Consider the following 26,740-nt stretch of genomic DNA (forward strand, 5'->3'; position numbering starts at 1 on the left):
GGGCGTCTTTTGGGGGCGGGCCAAGTCTGCGGCGTCCAGGGAGGAGACCACCGGGTCAGAGGAGATCATCATGTCCCGGGTGGTCTTCAATGCCCGAGGGAGCCGCTTCTTTCCCGACGGCGGCGGCGGGTCGAGCCGAGGGATGGAGTCCAAGGGGAAGTGGCTGAAAGCGCAAAAAGTTATTAGCGGCCGCCGCCGCCGCCGCCGCAAATGAAGACGCCCGCGCTCTGATTCGGCAATCCGCGAAAGGGACGCCGGTTTCCTTTTGGATGACGCCAACGTGGTGAATTGCCACACGGATGGTAGCAAACAGACGCGGAAGCCGATCTCGGGAGCGGGCGCACCCAGGATGACGTCTGCCGAGACGGCGACATTAGCTTGTCACGGAGGCTTTTTGTATGGAGATTTTTGGTCATTCCGATTGAAAAGCATTCCCAATGAAGCCCACCCTTTTTACATGTGACGTGATCTATTCCGATCGGCCGTTGCCTTGCTCCGCCCTGTTAATCAGATCAGGCGCGTGACGCCCCCAAACGCGGTGCGCCGCGGGCCCCTGCGCATCCCTCTTCCCGCTACTCAAATACAACTTGTAGATGGAGAAGCAATGAGCAAAATCCACGGCCACCCACCACCACTTCGGGAAAGGAAACACCTGTGGTTGGGGTTTTGGGCCACTTGTGCCAATGGCTGACTGGGTTTCGAGTGGTGGGGCAAAGCCTTCGGACAATTTCAAGATAAGGCCCGGCATCCACGGCAATCGCGGCCCGTGCCGTTTGACGCTGCCGTCCGCGGTGGACTGCAACGTATCGTTGTTGCGGACGCCGGAAGTCACGCCGCCCGATCAGCAAACTCCTTTCAAGTCTGCATCCGCATCTTGCTCCCTCCACCGCTTCTTTGCGGTTTGTTACAATGAGTAAACGGGCAATTTGGGATTTGGCTATTCTACAGCCGTGAATCAGGACCCCGGGGGGGGCTGATACACAAAGACATTTCACAGGTCACACACATTGGTTGGACCGCAGGAGGGAGCCAGCGTAGCCGCACGACCAGATAGTAAGGCCGGGAGGGGGCAAAGTCGCCGATGATTACATGCATCGTGATCCAGATGGAAATGATTGTGGATTGAATAATACATCTCAATAATCAATTATTAAAGACCCTAGTTCTGGCAAAAGTGGAACACGGATGCACGGTCAACGTGGTGGCCAGTAAGTGGAAGCTCAGTGCCTACATGCCTCCCACTAGAATAGCCCCCGCCGCCCCATCCACCGCCCCCTCGCTTGTTTACACAATACAAAAATGTAACGTCACGCTTAGACATGGACCGATTCATAAACGGGCACTTTTCGGCGGTTTTAAAAAAGTGTTCGGCACCCAGAATGGGCTTTTTTTTTTAAATTGTATTTTCTTTTTTGCAGGCCGCTTGCAAAACTAGCCGCCTCTTTGAAGTGAATTACGAGAGGCCGGCTGCTTTTTGGCTTAGCGGAGCACAAAGTGGGAAGGAGATGATGGAGAGCAACTGCAGGAACTCCAGCACACTCACACCGACGCACCGATTGATGGGCGCTGTCCCAAAAAAATCAAAATAAATAACAGTGCCATAGTGCCAGCGGGTGCAACATGGACGAGCCCGTGGGGGAAATAGCTCAGCAGTGTTGGGACATTGTGAGAAGAACTGAAACAGAAGAAGGATGTTGATCTGTCTTTTTTCTTGCTTCATTTCAACTTCACATTTTTTGGAACGTACCAATAAAGTCTATATTTTGTTTGATAACAAAATCGAAAAATTGTGTTCAATGGCAAGAACGCTAATTCGACTTGCCCGACCGAATATTTCAAAGGAGGACATTTTAGAGCTGTCATTTAAATAGCGTGCTATTTTTGGCTGGCGGTTCAGAATCTAAGATGCGCCCGTGCCGTCACGCGCGTCGGAAAGACGCAAAGCTTGAACTCGAGCGGATCACACAAGAGCTTGTCGCGCTATCGGTCCGAAAAGGAGCGACAGAAGCATCGCACCTGTTTGAGTGGAGTTGTTCCGAGCAAGTCCACGCAGCCCCGGCGTTCTTGTTGACCTCGGTCACGCCGATGTCCCCCGCGTGGCTGCATTCCTTCCTCCTCAACAGGTCATTCATCTTCAAGGACGGAAGGAGGAGTCAGACGGCAAGACGCCTTCTCGGCCGCCGCGCCGGGAGCGACGCTCACCTTTGCCTTGCCCAGGTTGATGGCATGCTTCAGCCGCTGTTGGCCGCCACAGGAAGGCGAGTCCGAGGAGCCCACGCCCAGGTTGGAGTCGGAGGACGCCGTGCTTCTTTTGCTCCGGGCCTGGCCTTGCCTGCTGCTCTGGGGACTCGGTTGCCCGGCAACCGAGTTCTCAAACATGCTTTGGTCAACTGTGGAGAGAGAGGAAGGAGAAGAGGAAGGCGTAAGCTAGTGGCGGTGGAGACGGCGCATTGATTGGCGTCCAGCCCATTGACTGGCGTCCAGCCCAGAGTCGTCGCTCAGTCTCAACAACGCCGCATCTACCGCGTCCTCGTCGCCATGTAGGCTCGGGGCCTTTGGCACGATGCACACTCAGCAACGTTGGGGAGAGACAAGCATTCTTTCAGCCAGCGCAGGATGACAATGGCAGGCGATGGACGCCAGGAGCAAACAGGCGACATGGAAATGACACGGCGGTAGGCGACTCCGTCTTGCAATTGGCGAGAGAAAGCATGCGTGGAACAACGGTGAAGGGCGGTTCTCACAAAGGATGCTCCAGCCTCAGGATTTTCTTCCCCTTAAGAATTCCACTGCTTGCAATTCTGCACACCCCATCAAATAAACAACTTGGGGTGGTGAGAAATGACTTCCTCTTCTCCCTCTTGGCGCCAACACGCGCGTGCGATGACCAGCCGCTCGAGGCGTGCGCTTCAAGAACCCGTCAGCAATAAACTGGCAGCGGCGCGTCAAGGCAACACAGCCGCGTTTTCGACATGCGCCGCCAGAGCGAAAAGGATCTCAGGTGGGTTACCTCCTTGTTACTACAAGGATCCTCTCCCGTCATTTCCAGCCCAATGACTTCACCAAGTTACACCGGGTGTTCAGTGGCTTTCTTGCAAAATACGATTTGAACATTTTTTTCCCCAAACTCTTTTCCCTTTACTCTACGACACGGGTCTTCAATCCTGTTCCTCGAGGGCCGGTGCCCTACCTGTTTTCCATTTCTCCCTGCTGCCACACACCTGAATCGAATGACCATATAATCGGCGAGGCCTGCAGGAGCTGCATAATGACCCTGCTCATTTGAATCAGGTGTGGGCTGGAGCAGGGAAAGAAGGAAAACAGGCAGGGCGCCGCCGGCCCTCCAGGAACAGGATCGGAGAGCCACGCTCTACGACCGCGAGCGAGTATGCTACGTGTCAAACGTGCGGCCCTTGTCATGCGTGTTCAATCAAATAGGTCGCTAGGTTTTTTTCACGCGCCGCTTCTTTCGTATATTCTTGCGTGCCAGTCGACGGGATTTTAACGGCGCGCGTGCCAGCAGCGGGCATGGCGCTTTTGGCATAGCGAAAGCAGATCGCGAGAAGGCGCATCTGCCACGCCCGAGAAGGCACGTAACGTCATTTTTGGCCTCTCACGCCACCCTCCCGGACCACACTTTGCGAGAACCAATGAGGCGCGACTCAATTCGCCGGAGATGTAAGAGCGAGCTTACCTCACGGACAGAAACGTATCTCGGAAGGCAGGCCGTAAAACACAAAGCGATCACATTTCAGACCTTTTGAAGAACTCAAGAACTCACAATTGGTGTCGAATGACAGAAATGCCGCTGATGTACGCATGTCGGAGTGATACGTTGTCTTGGCAAATAAAAGGAGGGGGAAAATACAGTATTGCCCTTTGAAATCAGATGGAGACACCAAATGTGGCAGCACCGGGCTGCATGGCATGCACAAGCATTTGACTTACCGTCCCCAGAGATGGACAAAAGTACACTGGGTGCAAGAAATGTGATCAGGTCCGTGCAGACGGCGTTTATGAGACGGACACGTCAAGGAGATAAGGGAAGAAATAGCAGGAGAAGGGAGAACTCATTGATCACATGCATGCGCGCGCTCCCTCCCGACAGTCATCAGATTGCAGGCACTTCCAATCAGACGCAAGTCGCCACAGCACCAAGCCCCACCCAGGAAACCATTCCCTACAAACACCGGAGGTCTCCGATCTCCAGGAACTAGAAAAAAGAAGCAGTCGCGTAGGAGGTCAAATCGGCCATTCGACCCCCCCAAAAAATGCAGAAACTTTGCAAATGACGACCGAGCGACGCCGCCTCATGCCCGAGGCTTTGTACGGCTGCCAAAGGTCAATTCCGGCCGATCAGACGTCAAGATCACTTTATCTCTTATGACTGGCACTATGCTGTATTTTCTCCTCATCAAAACTTTAGCTGTGGGCTATACATGAATACCAAAAGCAGAAATGAAAGCCAACTACTTCCTGAAAACATTCATTCCAAGCAAACGATTGAATCACATCAATTCCGCCACTTTGCATCTCAAAACGCAACGTTTTTCAAGGCCCGCCGGTGACGTTCATGTTGTCGTTGAGCACACAGAATAGAAAGGCTTTGCTCCGGGTACGCTACACATCCATCGTTCAACAACAAAGAAAAACCACCGCGAAAATGCTTGACTGTCATTTCCATCTGCAAGGGCCAGTCATGTACATCGCGGACTAAAGTTGCCTTTGTTTTCTTTTCAAAGACTTGCCATTGATGAGAAACAAAAAAACAGACAAAATCAAGGCCTACTTAACTCTTATGGGGCAATCACAAACACTACGCGCCGGGGCGGGCTTGAGATGTCACGTAGGAAGCCCGTCCGCTGCTTAATAAAAGCTCCTTTTCTCAACTTGTCACTTTTACGCCTGCCCCAAGTGTCCGCAGAGTGTCCTCAACGCTCCTCGTGAGCGCGCGTCCTCCCAACGTTCTGCCGTCGTCTCACCGGGACTTGCAAAGACGACGCAAACCTCCCAAAAGCATTCATGAGGCGGATTACGAGAATAGTAGCAGAAAGGAAAGAATAGGAAGGAAAGACAAGGCCTTGGCCTCATTTCGGAATACTCCAACATAGGCGCAACGGGACGCGTGTCAATGACGCCACATTTGAAAGCTAACTGGGCGGCGCTATGCAGAGCGTAAGAGGCAACGTGGAGGAAGGAGAACGCGGTTTACGCGGTCAGTTTAGTGAAGCTCGGCTGAGCTTTTGTGCTCGCAGATTAAGGCCAACCAGGCTCTTCAGACGGAAGATCAAAGTCCCGAGCGTCGGTCTCGGACTAAGGGCAATTCCCAGCCGGCGCAGGGAAGGGAAAGCTGATTTCTGCTCTCTTTTCTGACGTGGGCAGGGCCAGGACAGATCTTTGACTTTGGTTGACAAAAATGAAGCTGCGTGATGACGACCGCCAAAGCGCACAACAATTTGGCGTGACGCTGGTTCGGCGAGCAACCGAGCGATTGCCTTCCGTCGGCAGGCGATGCAGACGCGGATGCAGACACGCAGGATCGAAAAGCACGCCACCATCAAAGATCAAGTTCACCGGACAGGTCCAGCAGAGGAAGGCATTTTCCGTGGCAGTATTTAGGTCGCTGCGGACGTTATCGCGCCACAAAGTTCAGCAATTTAGGTCTGCGGGTCGACGGCCGAGCCTGCCATTTCAATCAAATACTGCGAATCCAACACTGCGCTCGCGGACAAGGACTGCGCCCTCTTAAGTACGTACACTTCTTAATGTGCGGCAGTGTTGCCCTCGTTCGCTCTTACGCAGATCAACACGACCCGTGCTTGCCGGCGTTTACTTTTGGCTTTGGCGATGACGGCGCTAAAGTGAGCAAAACAAACGGCGGGAACACACTGCATAAAACTCCGCTTGCATTAATAATGGAGACATGCTTGGAGGATTTCGTCACAAAAGGACATTTTAATGCCATCGCATTAAATAACTGCTTCATTTCACCGTGTTTTACTATCAGCAATAAGTGCACAATTGAACACGGTATACGAGCTAGCAGAACTGCCGCTGACTATTAGATGGGGGGGGTGAGTAATGTCCCATTCCGGGGGGGGGGGCGGGGGAAATTTACTGCAGCAACTGCAGCTTTTGCCATAAATTGCTCCATTTGCCACAAAGGGCGATACAACATGCAATACACACTTCAGCTGACAAATAAAGGATGCCACAACGTCAAAAGAGAGCAGGCCAAGAAAGGCACATCAAATAGAAATGTCAACGTCAACTACAGTAGGTAACACTTACTCACAAATTGACATACAGCATGCATTGCATACCGGAGTCATCCAATCCAATCCAATCCTCGCATTCCAGAGTCCTCCAAGCGGACGTCTCTGCGTCCCTTTGATGACACGATCGCACAGGCGCTCCGACTAATACAGATGCGGTTGGAATCAAGAGATGACTTTTGACACCGGCTAATGGTTCATTTTTCACGTTCAGCTGCCAAGTTAACACGCAATAATGGGGACTAATGCCGCAATTATGCGGAAGGTTTGAACCGGTGAGTGGAGGAGCAGCTTTAGGATCTCCTCCCAAAGTGCCCCCCGCTTTGTATTGACGATGACTTTCTGCCGTCACTCAAATGGACCCGCTGGGAACAACGCCACAGTCAAAATGCCTGTGTCTCTTCGCCAAAAATCAGGTCGAAAAGGGGATCAAACCAAAAAGTGTCCCGGAAAAAGATTGCCTTCAACTTTTCCTTCTCTCTGCATAATTTGGATCGCATCTTCCGATCGCTCCTCTCCCAAGGAATTGCACAGCATGTCGTCAATCAACTTTGGCGTGTTGCGTCATTCGTGTCCTTCGGAGTCCGACACGATGTGCCGTTTCACCTCATCGAAAAGTGTCGTCGGAAGAATCAAAGGAGCAAGCGCAAGCCCGACCCCGAGCTAACCGGAGAAGCTGAGCACCAAAGAATTCCGGTCAGGGCAGCAGGCACGACGGCCGTCCGGTCCGATCCCAAACAGTCCAGTTTGTATCCGCGCTCGTCCGTCGAGGTCGAGAAAAGTCTTTCAAAGAAATGAAATGGGATCGCAAGGACAGGATGCAATTTGCATCCAATTATTTGAGTCACAGGATCAATCATTTATTCAGTCGTTTGTTTCATAGCGGACCGTCCGTCGGGTCGCCGGGGAGCGGATGAGCATCTCCAAGGGCGTCATCGATGGTCTGAAAGTCGCAGTGTAGCCAGCGAGCTACATTCGCCCTTTGGCCTCGATTCATTCGCTCTTCTACGAGCTTTTGTTGCTTGACTTCCATCATTTCAAGGATTATTTAAGAATCAACGGTCAAGCGGCATTTCTTCAATGCGTCCCACAGCCCAGGCTTGAAATGTCAATGTCCGAAGCTAACGTCGTGCAATTGGGGACTTTGGCACAGTGAGCAACGATGATTTTCTCCAGGGATGTCCCGATCACAGTATTTGCAATTTTTTTCTTTTTTGCACCTGAGAATGAGTCAGCCAATTTTGAATATGTGCCAATACCAGGTCCTGATCCAATAGCTCTGCAATGTATTTAAAAAAAAAAAAAAAAAAAGAGCCCATCCAAGTAGTCTCATTGTCTTTTTTGAAAGTTTGGTTTCATTTTGATGCATTTTTATTTCACTGTCAGTCTAGTGCAGCAGTGGTGCAAACTATGTCAAGAAAATGTTACAGTATATCGGTGGTGCAGCACTAAATACATTTCAACAAACTAACTACAATCTCCCCCAAAAAATTAAGTTTCAGAAATTCCACTTGGTGCAGTAACAAAATAAAGATTGCAGCATAGCATTGGAACTTTGTTCATAACAAATGCAAAGCTCATGAATCTTAACTTGTGAGCACTCTGACCTCAACTCGGGCCATTGTGAGTGGGTGGGGCAAATATTTGGAGGGCCCCTGAATTTCACCGACAACTTCCCATGAGGAAGCAGGGTGTGGGGATTCTGAGGCGGGCTCACCTACCTCTGGGGATGAGGTCACCAAGCACCTCCAAACCCCGGGTCGTGAGGCCTACCGACTTCATGCTAAAATGTTAGCCAATTCGAGGGTTCCACTTTGTTCAAGGTCCCAAGCAAACGGTCTGTTCTCCACGATGCTATCAAAACAACCCTTTTGAAACATGTCCGAACACTCTCATCGATGGATGGGACTTCTTGACACCTTCTGCAGTATTACAGAGGTGGGCATTCGTCAGTGCGTGTGTCCGTTGTGAGTTCTGGTCGCTATTTCAGGCACGCCCGGCCGATCCCATTCAGCCAAACGGCGTCGAGAACGGACTTAGCGGTACCGCCTCACTGGCAGGTCGACGCGCACCTGCTGACACGCAGCCGAAGAAAGAAAACAGAAAACGGACCTTTGGGCCCCACAGACCGCAATGACATTGTCTCATATTGTTTTGATGTCACCGCCCACCGGACTTTGACTTTTCTTTCTTTGTTCGCTCGCGCGGAGGCTACGTGTAACATGGAAATGATGTTCTCGACGCCGACGAGGGACGGACTGGGCCCGCGCGGGGCGGCCCGAAACGCTGACGGGAACTTGACGGACTGCCGACGTTTCCGAAAAGCAAAGAAGATTGGGTTGTTACAGCACAGCGATGTATTTGCTTGTTGGTATGCAAATGTACACGCAGTCCTTGGCATGTCTTATCTGTGATGTGGTTGGAAAGAGTGAAGAAAAACATCCGTAGCTCTTACAGCCTGTGAAGTCTGCTCGTGCAGGAGCGAGAGCGGCTTGGCATGTCACGCGGCTATTTCATCTCTCCGACAGTCGGAAGTCACCCGTTTGTTCAGAACATTTAGCAGCTTCAGGGTCTCTGCCTCGGTTCCCCACCCAAAGAATTCCACCACCTCATCCGCCTCCCCCTCTTCCTCCCCTTCATCACTGTCATCCGTGTGGGACTCGTACTCGGAGACGATGCCCGACCCTCGAAAACTAGCAAAGTTCCGGCAGCTCGGTGGGTGGGCATTGCGAGCCGATAACTTTGCCGCGTCTTCAGGCATCTCCGTCGCCTCGGGCTTGTTGGTTTCCCGAGGACGGGGAGTCGAGGAGAGCGGAGGCCCCGGAGGCCCCGGGGGTCCTGGCAGAAAACGAAAACATTCCAATTTGAGAACGCGCTGCTCCCTACCTAGCGGGCTTCCCACGTTGCCGTTGGAAGATGCAAAAGCGTGAAGGGCCCCGTCGGTGGTGCAAAGCTGGGCAAAGTTGAGGGCCGACACCTCCGGTTCGGGGGTTGTCGGCTCACAGATTACCGGGGCCACTGTGGAGCGGAAGGTGATCTCCAGCAAACTGTCCTGGGATCCCACTGACGAGCAAAGTACAAAGAAAGACGACGACAGGGTCAGATGACATTTGAAGGGTCGTGCGTGCGTGCGCGCGGTCGTCCGCGGCAACAAATGCCCGTGCTGATATTTTCCTCAAGGTTGAGAAACATTCCTTGGCAAAGCTGGCAAAGATACATCACTTCCATTTGGGTTTTGAAATGCGGCTAATAAGAAAGTAAACCTACGTGTAATATATTTGAATCATCAAGATATGAATCGTTACGAATACCGTTTAAAAATGAGTACATCAGTACTAATTGATTGAAGATGTATTGCGACATATTGATAATTGGGAACTGAATCGAATCGTAACGTAAAGTGAAATCAGGAGGTGGCTAGAGAGTCCTGTATAACGGAGTCGGCGGCGATTGCAAAATATTCGTCACGATTGTCCTGAAATGGGCTTTGTCAGGCATTGCGCGGCTTTTTGCGTCATGACTCACCGCCGTCATCGGTCATTGGCAAAATGGGTGTCTCTCCAAAGCATTAGCGAATGTCTCCCACATGTAATTCAACTCAAGTGTGGTCTGTGTTGTGGGATTTTGGTCAGAACAAGGACATTTCAACAACAACGCGCTGAATTCATTTCACTGGAAGCGACGTAATGAGGAGTTACCACAGTATGTTTTGTCGAGCATTTTACGGAAAGATTCTTCGATATTGTGCCAGCAAAAGTGAGTTTAGGTTTGACTTACTGGAGTCGGGTGGAGCCATTTTGCTCTCCACTTCCTGGATCTGTTTGACCAGGAGCGAGATGTGCTGCAGCAGGTCTTTGTTTTGCAGCAGGAGCTGGTGAACTCGAGCCTGGGCCTCCAGTCGAGCTGTGGCCTCGGCACTCAGCTGCTCTTTCAAGAGGTGAACCTTCACGGAGACAAAAGAATCCGAAAGCCGACGGAGAAAGAAATATGATATGAAAACAATCGCGAAAGCCATCGGAGCAATAGTGGCGAGAAGGCTACATCATGAGTGGTGCTCTCGCTACGAAAAGATGAATTCATCCCCCAAAGCTAGAAAAAAACAAAAAAAATGGTTGAAAGTGACGTGCTTCAAAGACGCCCTTCATTTTGTCAATGTGCCAATTACACAGACCCAGAAAGGAGGCAGAGCAAGCCGCGCTTTAACCGGCTGAGGAATCAACAAGGTTCATTTCAGGATGAATTCAAATCATACCTGACCTGAAAGTTTGGAGATTGGTTGAAAACTCAACACGGGAGACCTGCGGAACAATGTGAACCCAACCACTTCAGCTCTGATGGGCCTGATGGGTTTGAACAAGCCTAGACAAGCGCAGTTCGCGTTTCGAAAGCGCATACGAGAAGAATGGGGCTACCGTTCGGCTGTACACGTCGGTTGCCCTGGCCGATTCACGGCAGATATGATTCCAAATGAATAAAGCTCCTACTTTGAGAGGACATTTATCCGAGAGCGATGCCGCAAATTCATCTCCTAATTCTCTTCTCGTTTCATCAAGCAACGAAGAAAGGGTGATGCTCAAGCTCCAAAATGTGATGCTCAAGCTCCAAAATGTCCTTAATTTACTGTTTTGTCAATTGATATCATACATGAGCTTTCAGGTTTATTTTGAACGTTTTTATTTTGGTATTGCAAAACTCTTAGAAGAACCATTATATACATTATTACGTAATACTTCATGAGCTTTTACATTGGATAAAAACACCATATATTGAAAAAAAAATAAACTAACACTAAAACTAATGAAAACTAAATAGAAATGATGCTTTTTCCCCAAAAACTTGATCTGAAAACAAATTAATACTGAATTTAAAAAAAAGTCCAAATGAAATCAAAACGAAATGTAATGACAACGCCCAAACTTTTATAACTCTGGCCAGAAGACCATTACCATAGTCAAGACTACAAAAGAAAAGCCTACTAGAACATCTGAAATGGATTTGCGGGTAATCGGAGGCAGGTTGTGATTTACGATTTCACTTCTCCAGCGGCGATCAATCCACTGCACACTTACCGAGCCGAGCCGCTTACGTTGTCTGTTGCCGCAGTGAGCAAAGACACGGCTTGGAACGCCTTACTCCCCTCAACAATCACAATTAGGAGAAGGACAGTAAAAGATGTTTTCCTTGCAGAATTTGACTTTCAACTCGAGTGTGAACGACCGTGGACTGCAGGGCAGCCCCTTTACCGCAAACTTCAGAGGTGCGCCATTCGATCCCAGTACGGCATCGGGTCAAAACAAGGAGAACAATCCAACGCGTGCGTGCGCGTGCGTGCGTGTGCGTGTGAGGCCAACGCACCTGCGCCACAGCCACTTGTGTCTGCTGCTGCTGTTGCTCAAGTTGCTGTTGGAGAAGTTGCATCTGATGGTGAACAGACAAGGGAGTGGCTGCCGAGAGAACGCTCGATGCCGGGAGCAGCAAGCGGGGGCTGGACAGCAGCAAGGAGGCTCCTTCGGAAATCTGTCACCACAGACGGCAGACGTGACGGCGGACGTGACGGCGGACGTGACGGCGGACGTGACGGCGGACGTGACGGCGGACGTGACGGCGGACGTGACGCCTCGCGCGCACTCGACCAAAAGCAGGGCTCAATTAGTCAACAATGTTGTTGTTGTTGCTGCCGCTGCTGCGCAGCACGTACTGCGCTTAGGCATCGGCTTACTATTTGCGCGCCGGTAAAAGCGAAATGCAAAGACGTGCGCGGCAGAGACAGGCCGGTAGCCCGCAAAAGACATTGCGGAGTCACGGCGTAACACGGGCAGCCGTTCCCTCACCTTGCCGTCCGAGCGGTCGAGGCGGGACGCGCGGGGGGCGGCGTCCAGATCGGTGACGCCCCGGTTGAGGCCGAGCTCCTCGGCGAGCGGCAGCTGCTTGGTCTCGTCGGCATCGATGTCGGTCTCCTCGGCCGCGCCCTTGGCCGCTCCTCCGCCTGCGCCCGCTACGAGACACATACACGCGGCAGGCGGATGAGCGCGCACTCCTGCGTGCGGCCGTGAGCATGGACGCAGGCACACATGGATGGACACAAGTCAACACAAGCATCCGTTAGGACAACACGGAGCAAGTCGGCGCAATCTTGCTTTCAAAGTGAAAGTGAAAAGGAGCGCTTGGCGGCTTTGCTCTGTGAGAAAGTCTCTTTGCAGGCGCCGATGAGGCACGGGCGCTCCGGGTTGCGCAGCTCGGCGACGAGTGGGCCTGGAACGAGGAACTTTGGTGCCCGGCTGAAATCCACCACTTTTTTCTTTTTTCTCCGTTTTGCACACCGACTGCGCTTGAGAGCCCAACGTTGGAGCTAGGCGTCCATGTTGTGTGGACATTTTTTGGTAAGACGTGCAAGCTAATGGCTCATAGGAGCTTTTCGGAGGCTATTGCGTTAGGGTTAGTGAGCCGAGTGAGTAGGAGGGCTGCAGTGCGATTGAAGCAGGCAGAAGTCTAGTGGCTCGACATAAACGCAGGTCCTTGTGATGGACACTACCTGCAACATTTTTGTTTCCGTTTCCATGTCAAACTTGCACATTGATCGCAAGGCGCAAGATTTGCTTTCGTGTTCTGGAGGCTTGGCATCCTCTCGTGCTCCTTTTCATTGTGTTTGTTCAGAGCTCAACCGTCATGCAAATGTCATTAATGAGATTTGATTTTTTTTCTTGATCCAGTGGCAAAAAAAAATACTACATTTAAAAAAATCTTCTAAAAAAAAAAAAATCGACACCCCGGAGCCAAACCTCATTTGCTGTATTCTGTGACCCAATTCTGGTTATTTTTCAGACTCCTTGGCCACATTTGATCAGCTCCCTTTTTTTCTTCCCCCCTTGAAACCGCATTCTTTTTCTTCTTTCTGCTCTGCACGTCGCAAAATCCTTATATTGCCGGGCTTCGATTTTATGCTCATCATGACGATGTCCGGGACGATCCGCGGACTCCTCAGCAGGTCAAAGCAGCTTCGTTTGCCGTTAAGGCCTAGACAGACCAATCCGAAGTTGGCCGACTGCGACAGAGGCTTGTCGGGCCGGCCGTCGGCACGTCACGCTGGGAAAATACACCACAACGACGCGCGGCGACGCTGACTGTTAAAGTATCTTCCGCGCACAAGCGAGACGTAATACCCTTCCGTACCATTGGCGGCGGTAGTCACTATTTCTCATGGTTGGAAGAATCCAACCGGGAAGCTATTGGCCGGGGGCGGATTATGAAAACGTAAACAGTGCATTCAGCTCTATTCTTCGCTCACGCAAAGTAAACCCTCCCGTTCTTGACACGGTATCGTGAAATACTTCTACTAATTGTCAACCCTCGCTCGAAGATTAAGGCAGCAACGGCGTGCTCGCTGTTTATCTGCATTTGTCAACCCCCGTTGGTGCTCGGAGCCCTGATTTGCTAGCTGACAGCCAATCAGAGCGACCAAATGTCACGACGCCAAATCAACAGACGCTTCCTGACGGGTTACGACGCTACGAGGGTGGTCACTGCCCTAATCAGACGGCGCAATCAGACGCCACGACGCTTCACGACCTCCGACGTCGGATTGGAGTATCTAGGCCTGAGGAGGACGACCGCGGACTCAACAGCATCTCCGGTGGACCGGGCAAGCTGCTGCGAGTCCGATGCCTCGTTGCGCCTTCACGTCAACAACGCGGCCATTTCTTGCGACGGCGCCGCCTCAAGGCAGGTGAGCGCGTTCGCTTTGTTCTTTGCACTCGCCTCGCAGTACGTGGTCTCGCTTGTGTTTACTTTGCTCTTTGTGTCAGAGCATTTGAATGCGCAACGTGCGTGAAAGTGCTCGCTTAAGATGATGTACGAATTAGGCCATCAGTTCTCCTGTGATGGCGGGATCCACATCGCGCCAAGCGGCTTTTCCACAGGTTCCGAACAATAGCCAACAACCAACCTTTTCCAACTTTTAAGAGCAGCTTATTCAAGAGAGGATAAACATGACAACTTCACGGCCACAAATTCATCTCCAGGACCGAGGAACTGGTATCATTTTTAACCACCAATTGAGAAGGGCTGAATTCGAGGGCTCTCCCGCCTTGTCATAATTTCATCCATCTACGTTTCCATCCGTACAGTATGTCTTATTCAAGGGCCCTGGCCATCAACGTGCACTTTTTGTCGATTGTACGCACAGTCCATGAAACGCACCAGCGGGCCAATATGGGGAGCGTACGCAGGCCTGGAGAATGCGGTGAGCCAGGAAGTCGCCGTGTCCGCCAAGTACGGTCAGTCCACTTATTGGCAAAACTATGGCAAGGCTGTTGCTCACAGCGCGCAGGGTGGTCTTTTGGTGCCGCGCGGCGCTTACCTGGCACGGAGGCCTTGTCGCCGTTCTTCTGGCTGTGGCAGTCCGCCGCTCCATCCGCATTCTGCTGCGCGTTCTTCAGACTCAGTTTGTGGCACACCTCAAATGCCTGACCAACAGTCCGCACGATGCGCATGGCCTGACTCTGTGGCGTTGGGGAGGGAGAGACGCCGCGTGAATTGCTTTTCAAACTCGTCCAAGCAGGAAGCTGTCACAAATCAATGTCCATTAGAAAGGCTCACCGTATTTCACCGTATTTCCCCCGTCTCGCTGGAAACGCAAAATGCAATTTCTACTTTTCTACCTCCAACGGTGGAGCCAACGTGCGCACGCACCGACATATCGCGCGGCACCTTCCGAAAATAATGGCCAAATCATTTTGTTCAGAAAACAGAAAAAAAACGGAACCAAACAATGAGTATTTGATATTTTTAGGCCTTTGCACAATTCTTAACTGCGATTCATCACATTCTGTCTACTTCTACTTTCACTATTTTATACAAAGCTTGTAACAAACGAGTTAAATGTTGGAATTAAAGAAAATGTTCCAAAATTAGACTTAAAAAAAAATCTCGGCTCATTTCCTGTTCATTGTAGGATAGGGCTGTTGTGGAGGTTTTTTTTTTTTGTACCGATCAGGGTGCTACTGCAGCAGTTGCTTGCTGCCCGGGCGGGCCCTAATAATGTAGCTCACATTTGTCAGATACTACAAACACACGCGCACAAGCACACGCGCACCCACGCACACGCGCACCCACGCACACGCGCACCCACGCACACACACACACGCACACACTCCCCCCCCCCACACACACACACACACTCACAGCATTGTTGTTGTTTGACTTTCAGCTTAGTCCTTGCTCTGTTTTTATTCCCTTCTGGGAATTGTTTCCTTTCAAAAGCCTGTAATATGTCGACAAATGACTTGTTTTGCAAAGTCTAAATGTCTTTGGTGGTGCTCAGCACATTCAAGTCAGTGACCGCCTTTACTCCGGCTTGCCGTTCGGAAAACACTGTGAAAATGATTCCGTTCATGTTGTCTGTTACTAGGAAGTTACTAGCGAGGGGGAAGCTATCATACGAATTGTTCTAGTTGAGGCGAACACAAAATCCGTGGTTGAAAATTCAATGAGAAGCCTCTCACCTTCTTCTTGGACTTGAAAACATTACACCGGAAGGCGTTGCTGTGCCCATCTCGTGCGATGTAACTGAAGATCTTCAAATCCTGAGAGTCGTGAGACACGTAGAATATTCTGAAAGACAGAAAGAAAGAAAAAAAGATCAGAACTAGCAAAACCGTAGCCTGAGACCGGAAGACAGCACGTGTTTATTTTGCTGAGCGAATTTTCAAAAAAAGAATGCCATGTTGACAAAAGTTCTTTTCAAGAAATTGTCTGCCAATCAATCACACACTTCATAGGCGATTTGTCGACAATTTCTTTGACACTTCATAGTAACAAGAATTCAGTGACCTTCATTCTTTTTTCGTTCCGGGTAAATAAACGAAAAAACAAGGGAGCTGAGAGAACAAGTCCAATGGAAGGTAAATGATGTCACGCGACACGACGGCCCCGTCAGCTTCCTTCGCGACTTTGATTTGGAGTTTGCCAAAACCATACATTGCAAAGGAGCCAAAGCGGAGGTGACAACATGACGTCGTCTTGAAAGGGCGCTATTTCACATTGTCTTGGAGCTGAAAAAGTCAGCTCGCGATACTTGGACAAGGTGTTCGTATCGGTATGCGTACGAGCCATGCGGCCTACACTGGGAAGCTTCATTTGACACTTATCGGCGCCGTGGCATCTCTTAACCTTTTTCCGGAGGCCCGGCGAGCAAGCGGGCTTGCGGCGCCGATCGACGTCGTCTTCGCCTGCCCTCTTTTCTGCCACGCCAGGCGCAGATGCGCAGTGAGAAATGTGCCGAGCCCCTCTTCTTTCGGCGATCGTGTCAAATAAAAGGAGCAACGTGCCAGCGCTGGAGACACAAATGCACGGAAACAAGAGATGGGAGTCTTGCGCAAAGTTTATTGTCTAGGGGCCAAATTAATCAAAGGGCTACGGCATGCAGTGTAATCCTCTCCATTAATAATTCGTTTCAAAATGTTGGCAATTGAGGAAGGAACATGAACTAAATATGCACATGTTCTCAATTAGGCAGTCGGCAGCACGCTGGAGTGTCGGTATCGGCCTCCCGGTTACATTTTTGGTCTTCGGTCGCATTTGCCGCACGCATGCGCACGCCCGTAACAACGCGGCCGCCTCGCACGCTCGCTTCCGCCGGCAAAGGTGGGGCACCGACCGCTCAATTTTCATCGTGGCATCTGTCACGTGGCGACCCTTACAATGCATACAATTGTTGTTGGTCCGCGTCTTTCATTTGGTCTGCGACAAAGACAAGCTAGCTCATGTTCAAATTCAAAATCATCAACGTCCTGTTGTTTTTTGCAAATAATCACTCATTTCCAATTGGATGCCCGCAACCACTTCCAAAACTGCTGCGTCAAGAGTTTGTTTCCCCTGCGTTACATCACCTCGGCTTTTGAAAAGAATACTCGACCAGCGCTTGGGAGCTCTGGGCGCTAATTACCGAAGCTTCCTTCCTTTCCATACTTTTAGTTGAGGTTATCTTGGTGCACTTTTGTTTGTCTGCTGCTGAGCAGGATTAAAGAGGAAACGACGATGAGCGGAACATTCACAACGCCCAGTGACCAAGTTCGGAACAACATGTTCCTTCATGTCGAACAGGCAAAAAAGAAGACGCAAATGAAAAAAATATATACCTTGCCCAAAAGCCAAAATGAGTTACTGTAGACTACACATCAAGTTAATGTGTTCTGTTTTGTTGTTGTTGTTGTTGTTGTTGTTTTTATACCCGTGGCGCTATTGCCCAGATTGAACCTGGCTTCCATTTTGTGGGTGTGAATATGCAGTGCTTGCGAACAGAGCGAGGTCGTTCTCCATGGGCCAACTGTGCGACTTGAGTAATGAACTGATCTTATTTTGTGATGGCTGCGCTCAATTTCGTCTTTGATTAATTGTTGGCAGTGAGCCAGAGCTGCTCTGCGTCGCAGGCCGAGAGGCCGCGCCCACGCGCGCATTATTACCGCCGCACTTCATCTTAGTGTCATGTGAACACAATAATTGTTGCAATGTTAATGACCTTGCTGTCACGCAGAGCCGCATGAAACATTATGCCGACAGTCGTGGCTGAGTTTCACGCATTTGACCCATTCAGAGAGATCCAGAGAGGAGCGCTTCACATTTGTTGACGCGTCAACAAGAATCGTTCTAATTGTTGCAATTGCTCTTCCTGTCCCATAATGACAAAGGAAAAGTCAGAACATAAATGTAAACTTGAGCAAATTATTGAAGAATAATTGAATTACCGCATGAACAAACGTTTCTAAACGCCACAGCATGGAGGAAGCTGATGATGAGTCGTCAAGGGCCCTTCAGTGGTTGGGACACATGTTGACCTTTTTTGTTTGTTTGTTTGTTTTTGACTAGCCCTGGACTGACCCTCTGAAGTGACACTTGACAATTAACTCACATAACCCCATTTCTCCAGATTCGGTGTATCTTTGGACACCTTGACTGAAGTCCAGCTGAGTTCAATTGCACCGTTTGGACATGAAGTGAAAAGCGCACGTGAGATGAGACTCCTGATTGTTGAAGGTGTGATGGCCTCAAGTCAACAACACACACGTGATTGATATCAACGCATGGCAAATTTGTACTGTCGTGTAAAAGGCACTCTCACTTTAAAAAAAATAAAAATCAGACGTTAAGACGTGTTCGCCGGGCTTTGGTCAACGTGCTGGGAATTATGAACAATTCCAAATCAGTCATCAACTCCAACTTCAACGTGGTCATCCAATTTAAACAACCCTTTCTTTTCTTTTTTTACCCGCCCCCCAAGAATGACTTCACAAGAAGTCGTTTAAAGCTTTGGAATGGTCGAGCCAGACGGCGGACCTGAATACGGCCGAAAAAAATTTGCAAGGTGATCTGAAGAGGGCTTTGCACACTTGGAGGCATTTGACAAACAAGAGTGGGCAGAACCCTTGCCAGGCTCATACATTAAAAAAAAAACGGCATCAAGACCCAAGTACTAGTTTCAGGCTGTGCATAAGTATTTATGCAGACTCTCCATTCTCCCCCCGCATTGCAGGCGTGCGTGGACCGATTCGGACCACTGTCATTTGGAAAGGCACACGTCGAGGCAAAGCCTCACAGCTGACAGAGCCCCGCCGAGGTGTAGAAGGATCAGATTCATCAAACCGAAGGACGCGTGGTTGCGCCTTGGCAGTGGCACTGATCTGGGCAAGGTCACACACACACACACACACACACACACACACACACACACACACACACACACACACACACACGCGCACGCGCACGCACACAAAACGAAATCTGCTACACTTGCACAATGTTGCACAATAGCGGCACAGTGCCCGATAACAACTACAGACCGTTTGAAAGCCCTGAAAATACCGGTAAATCAAGACAGGTGCAATATTTCCGTGCTATTTTGCTGTTGCGGTGGTCCTCAGGGAGAGCCGTGTGAGGCTGCCACAGTCTGGACTCAAGCCGCAAAAGGGCAAAAAGGGCCAAATGGGGCTGACAATCTCTCACCGCTTCACAATTTCATTGCATCACCGTTAGAATTCAGAGGGTGAGGACTCCACGTCACGAGACGTATTGCCTCGATTGAACTTTAAAAAATACAAATCAATGCGTTTTCATTCTGTGATTAAAACATTGTGGAAAAGAAAAGAAACAACGGCGTTCCCTCACTTTCCGCGGGTGTTCTACGATCCCACGTGTGAATCTCTGCAAAGTAGAGGTTGACTTATTTCATTATATCATTTTATTTACGCTTCTATGAAGCCATTTTTTGTTTGTTTCACATAGTATGCCTCGATTTACAAGCATTACAATGACGCAGAGGTGCGCATTACTCTAAACTGGTTTGCGTAAAACAACGCAAAATTGTTCATGGTTAAAGGCCAGTAACTTCCTAGAAAATATTTTTTCAGCTTTCCCCCCCATCAACTGCCAGGTCAAAAGGCCTTTCATTCATCCATGCGCGCGAGCTGTCATTACTTCTCCGTCAAAAGTTCTGAGTTTTCCGTCAAAGTTATTAAAAGGCGACAGCCACTTCAATAAAGTGAAATATTGCAGCATGACCGAACGTCCTTGCCCACGTTTATTGCCTCCGCGAAGTAAATAGGACCCAGAACTTGTCTGTGCAAAGAGCTGTCCTCATCACACACAATCGAGTCCCTCCTTAGCTCTGTTCCTCAGCATACACCTGCCACCATTAAGATACTCTGGCTAACTCCAAATACAGCACGGATGTTCTAGTAGGCTTTTCCTGACATGTTGTTTAGTCATTTCTTTATTTTTGGCTTGCGAGCAAAAGCCTGAAAGTTTGGTGCTAAAACTGACACTTCCTAATTTCCACCGTCTTCATCAGCTGCATAAAAACTTCCCAAAGCCAGATGCTGTCATCGACGGCGCAGTGTTCTTTTGGTGAGGAGCAGTGTTGTGTATGCGCCAGACGTACACTTTGGAATGATGGCCAAAGGGGTCAGCTTTGGTTTCACTGAACCAAAACACATTTTCACAGACGCCTTTGGGAGGTTTTGCTATAGCCCGATAAAACCAAAGTTGAACGTTTTGGCCGTAAGCAAAACAAAGGTCATGAAAAGCCTACTAGAACAGCCGAAATGCAGTTGTTGTTAATCAGAGGCAGTTGAAGTTGTGGCAGTTGTGTGCCGACTCCCATTTCGCCCATGAATTTGAACGGCGCTGCTTAATTCGGAACACGGCCATGTTACAAATACATTCACGGTATTTGACATTATTACAGATGGCCTCGTGAAAAGATGCTTTTCCTCAATGAGTTGTAAGGCCAAAATACAGGTGGGAAATGTTTGTATTTATTTTGGTCTCATATGTTTTTGAGATCACCCCCCCCCCCAAAAAAATGGAATTTTAACACGGGTGCCTCGAGCACTGTGTACCTTCAGTGCTTCCTGTCAATGACCTAAGGAGGTAAATGTTGTGTCTTACTTGCAAAGGCTCTAAAACGATGTACAGTATGTACTTTGAAAGAAAACGACAAGTTCATTGCGTTAAGTTGATTGGAAACGGAGTCGGGTAGCGGTCCACCTCACACTTGGGAGGTTCTGGGTCAAGTCCTCCTGTGTGGAGCTCACCAACTGCCTGCATTGGCTTTTCTCCGCCCACACATTGGGGTTTTACAGTACATGATGCCCTTGCATGTGGGAAAGGAGAGCTACAGCCACCGTCTGACTTTACAACGCTTTATTGAGTGCCGCTACAACAATGAAACAAACATTTCCTCATGCAGACAAACACTATCCCACCAGGCCCCGCCAAATTGTAAAGGTTTACAATTTGTCTTTTAATAGCTTTAAGTGTGTTCTGATAGGTTTACGTTTATGTGTTTAAAAGAAAGCAAGCGGCCGGAAAAAAAAAAAGGGTTTTATATGGTCTCATAACTTTTTGCCCATTGCAGCCGGTTGTGGAACATATCCGGTATTTTGTGAAACAGACAACTACAAAACGAAATTCTCCCACAATCGCACTTGCGCATGTGAGAAGGTTACATAAGGCTAAAAAGTCTGGGAGTGAAATTGCTCTTCGGTGACACTGATTCACTAAGCCCATCTATGCCCTGCTCTCTGACTAATTGAGCACAAGCACAAGGTAATAAATGACTTTTTTTTTTTTTAAAAAAGGCCTTGTAGCACGATATTAGCATTTAGCAACTAATAACACTGGGGCCGTCGGCACTTAGAGTGATGAAGATGTGCCAAGTAGCTAAGGACAAACACAACAAATCGCACCCGACTAATGTAATTCGAAGCAAATATTGTAGGTAAAGCTCTGCAAGAACCTAATCCGTAAATGAACAAACTTGTTGCGGACATGGATAAGCTCAACATTATCAAAAGCAGAAGGAGGCAGACAGACATCATAGCACAAAACGGGCTGCTCTAGTACCACCACATGAAAGAAATTGGCGGGCTGGATGGCTTTAGCGGCAAAATGAAAACCTACATTGGTCTACAGATTTCAAACACATTTGTTATATTCTTTTATTGTTGGTGAAATAAGAAGTTGCATCATAAGCGCATGGCTGACAAGACGGTCATTTGCCGACTGTACTTTTTTCACACGTTGAACCCCGTGGCTCAAACAATCGTGCGGCTTATTTGGGGGTTTTTACAGGCTAACAAGCTTCACGCCGCCAAGATATTCACCCACCCTCGGTCATTATCTTTTGCAGCGCTCGGGTCTTAGTCGGCTTCGGACGCATCGTGCGGGGTTCGGCGGGCCTTGGCACGAAATCTACGGAATGCGTCGAGCCGCACTTGCAATGGAGAAAAATACATATCGATGCAGTTAACACACGCTTCTGTTGTAGCTTCAAATTGTTATTAATCTATCAAGCAGAGTTGCGGCACAATGCGAATCGAATTCTTTTTTATTCATTGCTGACCTTGTGAATGTTGCTGACTGTCAGTCAGTTCTAATTCAAAACGGCACTTTCCATATCCTTTTGGTCTGATATTTGCCTTTTTCCCCAAAACAAAATGTGACTATTTTTCACTCAACCCAAAGTAATATCGTTTAGGCTACGGAGATATCCGCCATATGACATTTTGTCCATATGGCCCAGCCCGAGTGACCTTGAAAAGAGCTGGACTTGCCCATAGTTAGCCTGAAACGCACAGCAACGTTTTGGTTTTCCAACTGTGGTGATTTGCCGCTACATAGTGTTGCTCATCTAGATGGAATCTCTTTATTTTGTGCCTCTTTGCATGAAGTATATGTTTTTGAAGAATGAATCCGTATCATCTTGTTTTGACTCAATTGATATTGTGTGTGTGTGTGTGTGTGTGTGTGTCGGGGGAGATTTGCTACTGTGACAGTGAGCAGATCCAACAGAATGACATCATACGTGAGCAACAACCATCCAAGCCCCCATGTTGATGCTGGCTCCAATTATGAACAAATGCCAAGCAAAGAAGCAGCGCCTGTCTGCTTGTTTGTTTGGCATCTCAGGCATTTTCACACATGCCAGGTGAACTTCATCCAAGGTCTGAAAATGCTCTGAAAGGTCAAATGCTCAGAAAATGTACAGAGAAAAGATATTTTGGCATCTTACCTGTAAATGGGGTCCTGCATCACCATCATTTTATTTTCATCCCACATCCATTCCTTTTTCTGTAATGGAAAGAAATGAAGCTTTAGGACTGCTCAGTTCACACTTGGTAAGTGCAACACTGAAATTCAGACAACCGCCGGAATTATTCTCATAGTAATGGTAATTAGAATGATCACAGCATTTTGCATCAGCGCAAACAACAGTCTCTCCATTATTCTTTGATTCTGGTACAAAGTGTTGTTTTAGGAAAGAAGAAATAACTCCGGTGAGATGTGGAAAAAGAGAGACAAAGGAAGACTCTTTGGAAGGCCCGTACGGACATCGTGCGGGCTTGGCTAAGTCTTCAGACTTCTGCGTTTGCTTTGTGACACAAGACATGACAGAATGAAACCCATTAGAACATTGGCTGCTGCTTATTTTGAAACGATGACTCCGGCTGAAATTGTAAAGCGATTGATAGTTTTCCTACAGGACTCCTCGAACACCTCGGAACAGATGGGGAGCACGGCAAACAGTTAAGAGGGCAATCGCAACACGAGACTTTGATTTTATAGTGTGCAAACACCAAGAACAATCTGGACTTTGCTGATTTTCAGGAGTCGAAATGCACCCTGTGACATTTGCTGCATTAAGTGAAATAATCCCAAATACTAACAGTGTGGATCTCTGAGCAGCGCATGACACATACACGCGCGCGCGCGCACACACACATACACGCGCGCGCGCGCACACACACACACACACACACACACACACCCCCACGCCCACACACACACACACACACACACACACACACACACACACACACACCCACACGCTCACGCGCACGCACACATTTCCCTCGTCAGTCTGCCCGCGAGGGAGTTCAATGTCACAATAAAATGTCAACAAAGGAATTATTTATATTGACGGCTATCTCGGCGAAGCTTTGTTCACTCAATATAATTCAATGATCGCTATCTTTAGTACATGACTGCACTTGGACTTGGAGATGAGTTTGTGATTGCCAGCTGACATTTTAGCTGGCTCGTCCGCAGCATTTCAGCCATGCAATTATTCTCATATTGAGTCTTGAAAACAATCAAGTACTTTGAGCTGCTCAACCTTCATTAAAGCAATATTCCGGATCAATACGACTCCAGTCATATAATTCATGCCTGCCGATGGAAGGCTGAACACGTCAATGGTTGTGCCTGAACGCACAACGGCTCAGCGGCGCTGAACAGCCACGTGCTGCACACATAACAGGGATCATGAGAAATCTCACTCACTTTTTTCTTCTTTCGTAACGAGACCTTGACGCCCTCCACAGACACCATGATGCTGACCTTTTTCTTCTTGATGTTTTTCACCTTGAACTCATACTGCAAAGAGAAGAGAGACGGGCGTGAACATGGACTCTGACGTCATCTCGAGCAAAGGAAAGAACTGACGGAACACCACGGGCCCACAAATCCACTTTTACATGTTGAACAGGACGTATAAGAGGAGAGGAGACCACTGGCTTGGTGGGAAAAACCAAGCAGAGGTTCTGACTGTGTTGCACTTTACTATGACAGTCAGCAACTGAATGTGGATTCAATAAGGGAAAATGCGCAAGGCAATAAATGAGTGCAAGCAAGGCGGTGAGACAGCTGTAACCTGCAGGAATAGTGCAGACCAACCTGCCACAGATGTTACAGCACGCTTTTGTTCAAGCGGCCTTGTGCTGACTGCAAGGGCAGAATGCGAAAACGCACGAGACGTCGCCAGAGACAATGACTGCAGCAAATGAACATTTGATTTTGTGCTAGGCGTGACTAAGTGCTCGCTCGTATCTTGTCTATTATTTTCTGACACCGTCAAATCATTCACATCATCATCGGCAGACAATTCATAAACGCAGTTGCGCTTCGATTTGTATTCATTCCTTGCCGTTGTTTTATCTTGCTTTCCTACTGCATGATAAAACTACGGCAAGGTACAAATATCTCTTTAAAATGTCATTAAAAATGATGGATGGACTGAAAGATAATCCATTTAAGACAGGCCTACCTAAAGTGCTCGTTTGAGGGTGTCCATATTTATGTAAACACGATATCGGATGTTTTCTTCCCCCCGAAACAGATTAGTTGAGTTGTACGGGTCATCACAGGTCACGGTAATGGTGGAACAAGCTCGGAAATCATTCATCCTGAACTCATTTTGAAGAGGGGTTTGCAGACGTCGTCTATGCAACGTATATTGATAGAGCGGGCGGCCCGCCCGTCCGCACAGCTCAGTTCAGCTCTATGGGCCGAGGAGAAGCAAAAACCACGGCACTCTCAAGCGTCGGTCAGAACAAGGCACACTAACAAAGAAAAATGCAAGCGAACAAGAAATTTAATCCACGTTGGGGCCAGCGAGACAACGGATGGCTGAGAAGGGATCTTAACACTGAACACACCGTTATCAAATCTCCTCCGGGCTGACTGTCATTGCTCGCTGTTACTCTCAATATGATGAATCGGCGTGGATATATTGAGAGTGGCAGTCATCATGCAGATATTCGCGGCGTCTAGCAATGTACTGCATGTGTACTAATGGCTTCGAACCCTCCTTGCCTTGTCTGGAATGTGTGGCGAGGTTTGGACTATATTCATTGTGAGGGAAAGGAGTATTTTTAACTGTTCATATATATATATATATATATATATATATATATATATATATGTATATATATATATATACATATATATATATATATATATATCCCCCACCATGAAATTCATGGTTCATTACTTCACTGCTAAGACAGCATATCTTCATGAGTTTATCTCAGGACAAGACCAACCTGTTTTTTCTGTAAAAAAAAAAAAAAAAAATCTTTCTGTAATAAAACTAAACACGAATTGTCTAAGACCCACCAGTTCCCTAATTAACAGCCATGACAAAAAAAAAAAAAAAATCATATCCACTACTGTTATTTTTCACATTTCTCAGCACTTCTCATGACCTAGCGATGGTACTCCGCATTTCCCCAAAGAAGACTGTCTGTCAAACCGACGCAGAGTTCGGCAAAACGGATGATGTATGAACTGAGTTAATACCTTAAAACCTCTTATGAATACAATGACCATCTCATAATGAAAAGCAACTCCCTTGCTGCTCCTTATGAGACTGCAGATGAGATCAGACTACTGAAGGGCACACACTCAAACAAAGTGCTGCGAAATTGCACGGCTGGCTCATAGACACTAAATTGCATTATTCGTTTGTGTAAAATATGTGAAATACTCTTTTGGTGAGCGCATGAAATTTGCATCCAGTGAGGTGATTTAGATGACAAGTAATAAGCTGCGTGTTAACGAGCTTAATGTGCTGGAAAGTTGCTGGAACAGAATAAAAAATATCTTTCAGTCAGATTTTGTGGCCTTCTCTTTTCTTTTTGCTCTAACTCGACAAAGAGGAAGATATACTGACAAAATGATTTCACGATTGTTGCTTGGCATTACTTAATGACACATTTTCAAGGAAGCAACTCAGCTGCTCGAGTCGGAGGTGCCGAGTAGCTCCCTCGGACACATTTTCAAAAGTAAATGAGGCTGTTAACACAAGATTCACTTGCTTGTGTCCTTTCACACTTGATGGGTGGACTGGCAGCCACCTATCTGGAGACAGAAATGATCATTTAACAGTCCCCTTTTAAGATTTGTCAACGAATGTTGTTCAGATGAGATAAATGCCAACGCTAATTTTCCAACGGCAGGAGGACACAAAGCACGCAAGTTCTTCTCCAAGACAATTTCTGCCCATTGTGCCAGCAAACATCAAAGCGCTCTGCTTGGAGGTCTTATAAATATTTTAGTACCAGGTTGCGATGTTAAGCACTAAAGATGTTCTATCACTTTCCGAAAATATAAAACCTGTAGGAGGTCTTGAT

General features: G+C 48.3%; 1 protein-coding gene across 1 annotated transcript in view; it reads right to left on the reverse strand.

Annotated features, from left to right (window-relative positions):
* Nucleotides 1–26,740, reverse strand: part of LOC147139354 (carboxyl-terminal PDZ ligand of neuronal nitric oxide synthase protein-like) — a 44,789-nt gene that overhangs the window by 3,415 nt on the left and 14,634 nt on the right. Inside the window, 11 exon segments of the mRNA XM_086047227.1 lie at nt 2–163; nt 2,017–2,132; nt 2,203–2,390; nt 9,162–9,338; nt 10,053–10,218; nt 11,631–11,792; nt 12,107–12,270; nt 14,632–14,773; nt 15,776–15,884; nt 22,840–22,898; nt 24,111–24,203. Of these exon segments, the coding sequence (XP_085903353.1) occupies nt 2–163; nt 2,017–2,132; nt 2,203–2,390; nt 9,162–9,338; nt 10,053–10,218; nt 11,631–11,792; nt 12,107–12,270; nt 14,632–14,773; nt 15,776–15,884; nt 22,840–22,898; nt 24,111–24,203 (1,538 nt within the window).

The sequence above is a fragment of the Filicampus tigris genome, chromosome 12 (genome assembly GCF_054856515.1).
Source record: "Filicampus tigris isolate MCC_2025a chromosome 12, RoL_Ftig_1.0, whole genome shotgun sequence".
Lineage (NCBI taxonomy): Eukaryota > Metazoa > Chordata > Actinopteri > Syngnathiformes > Syngnathidae > Filicampus > Filicampus tigris.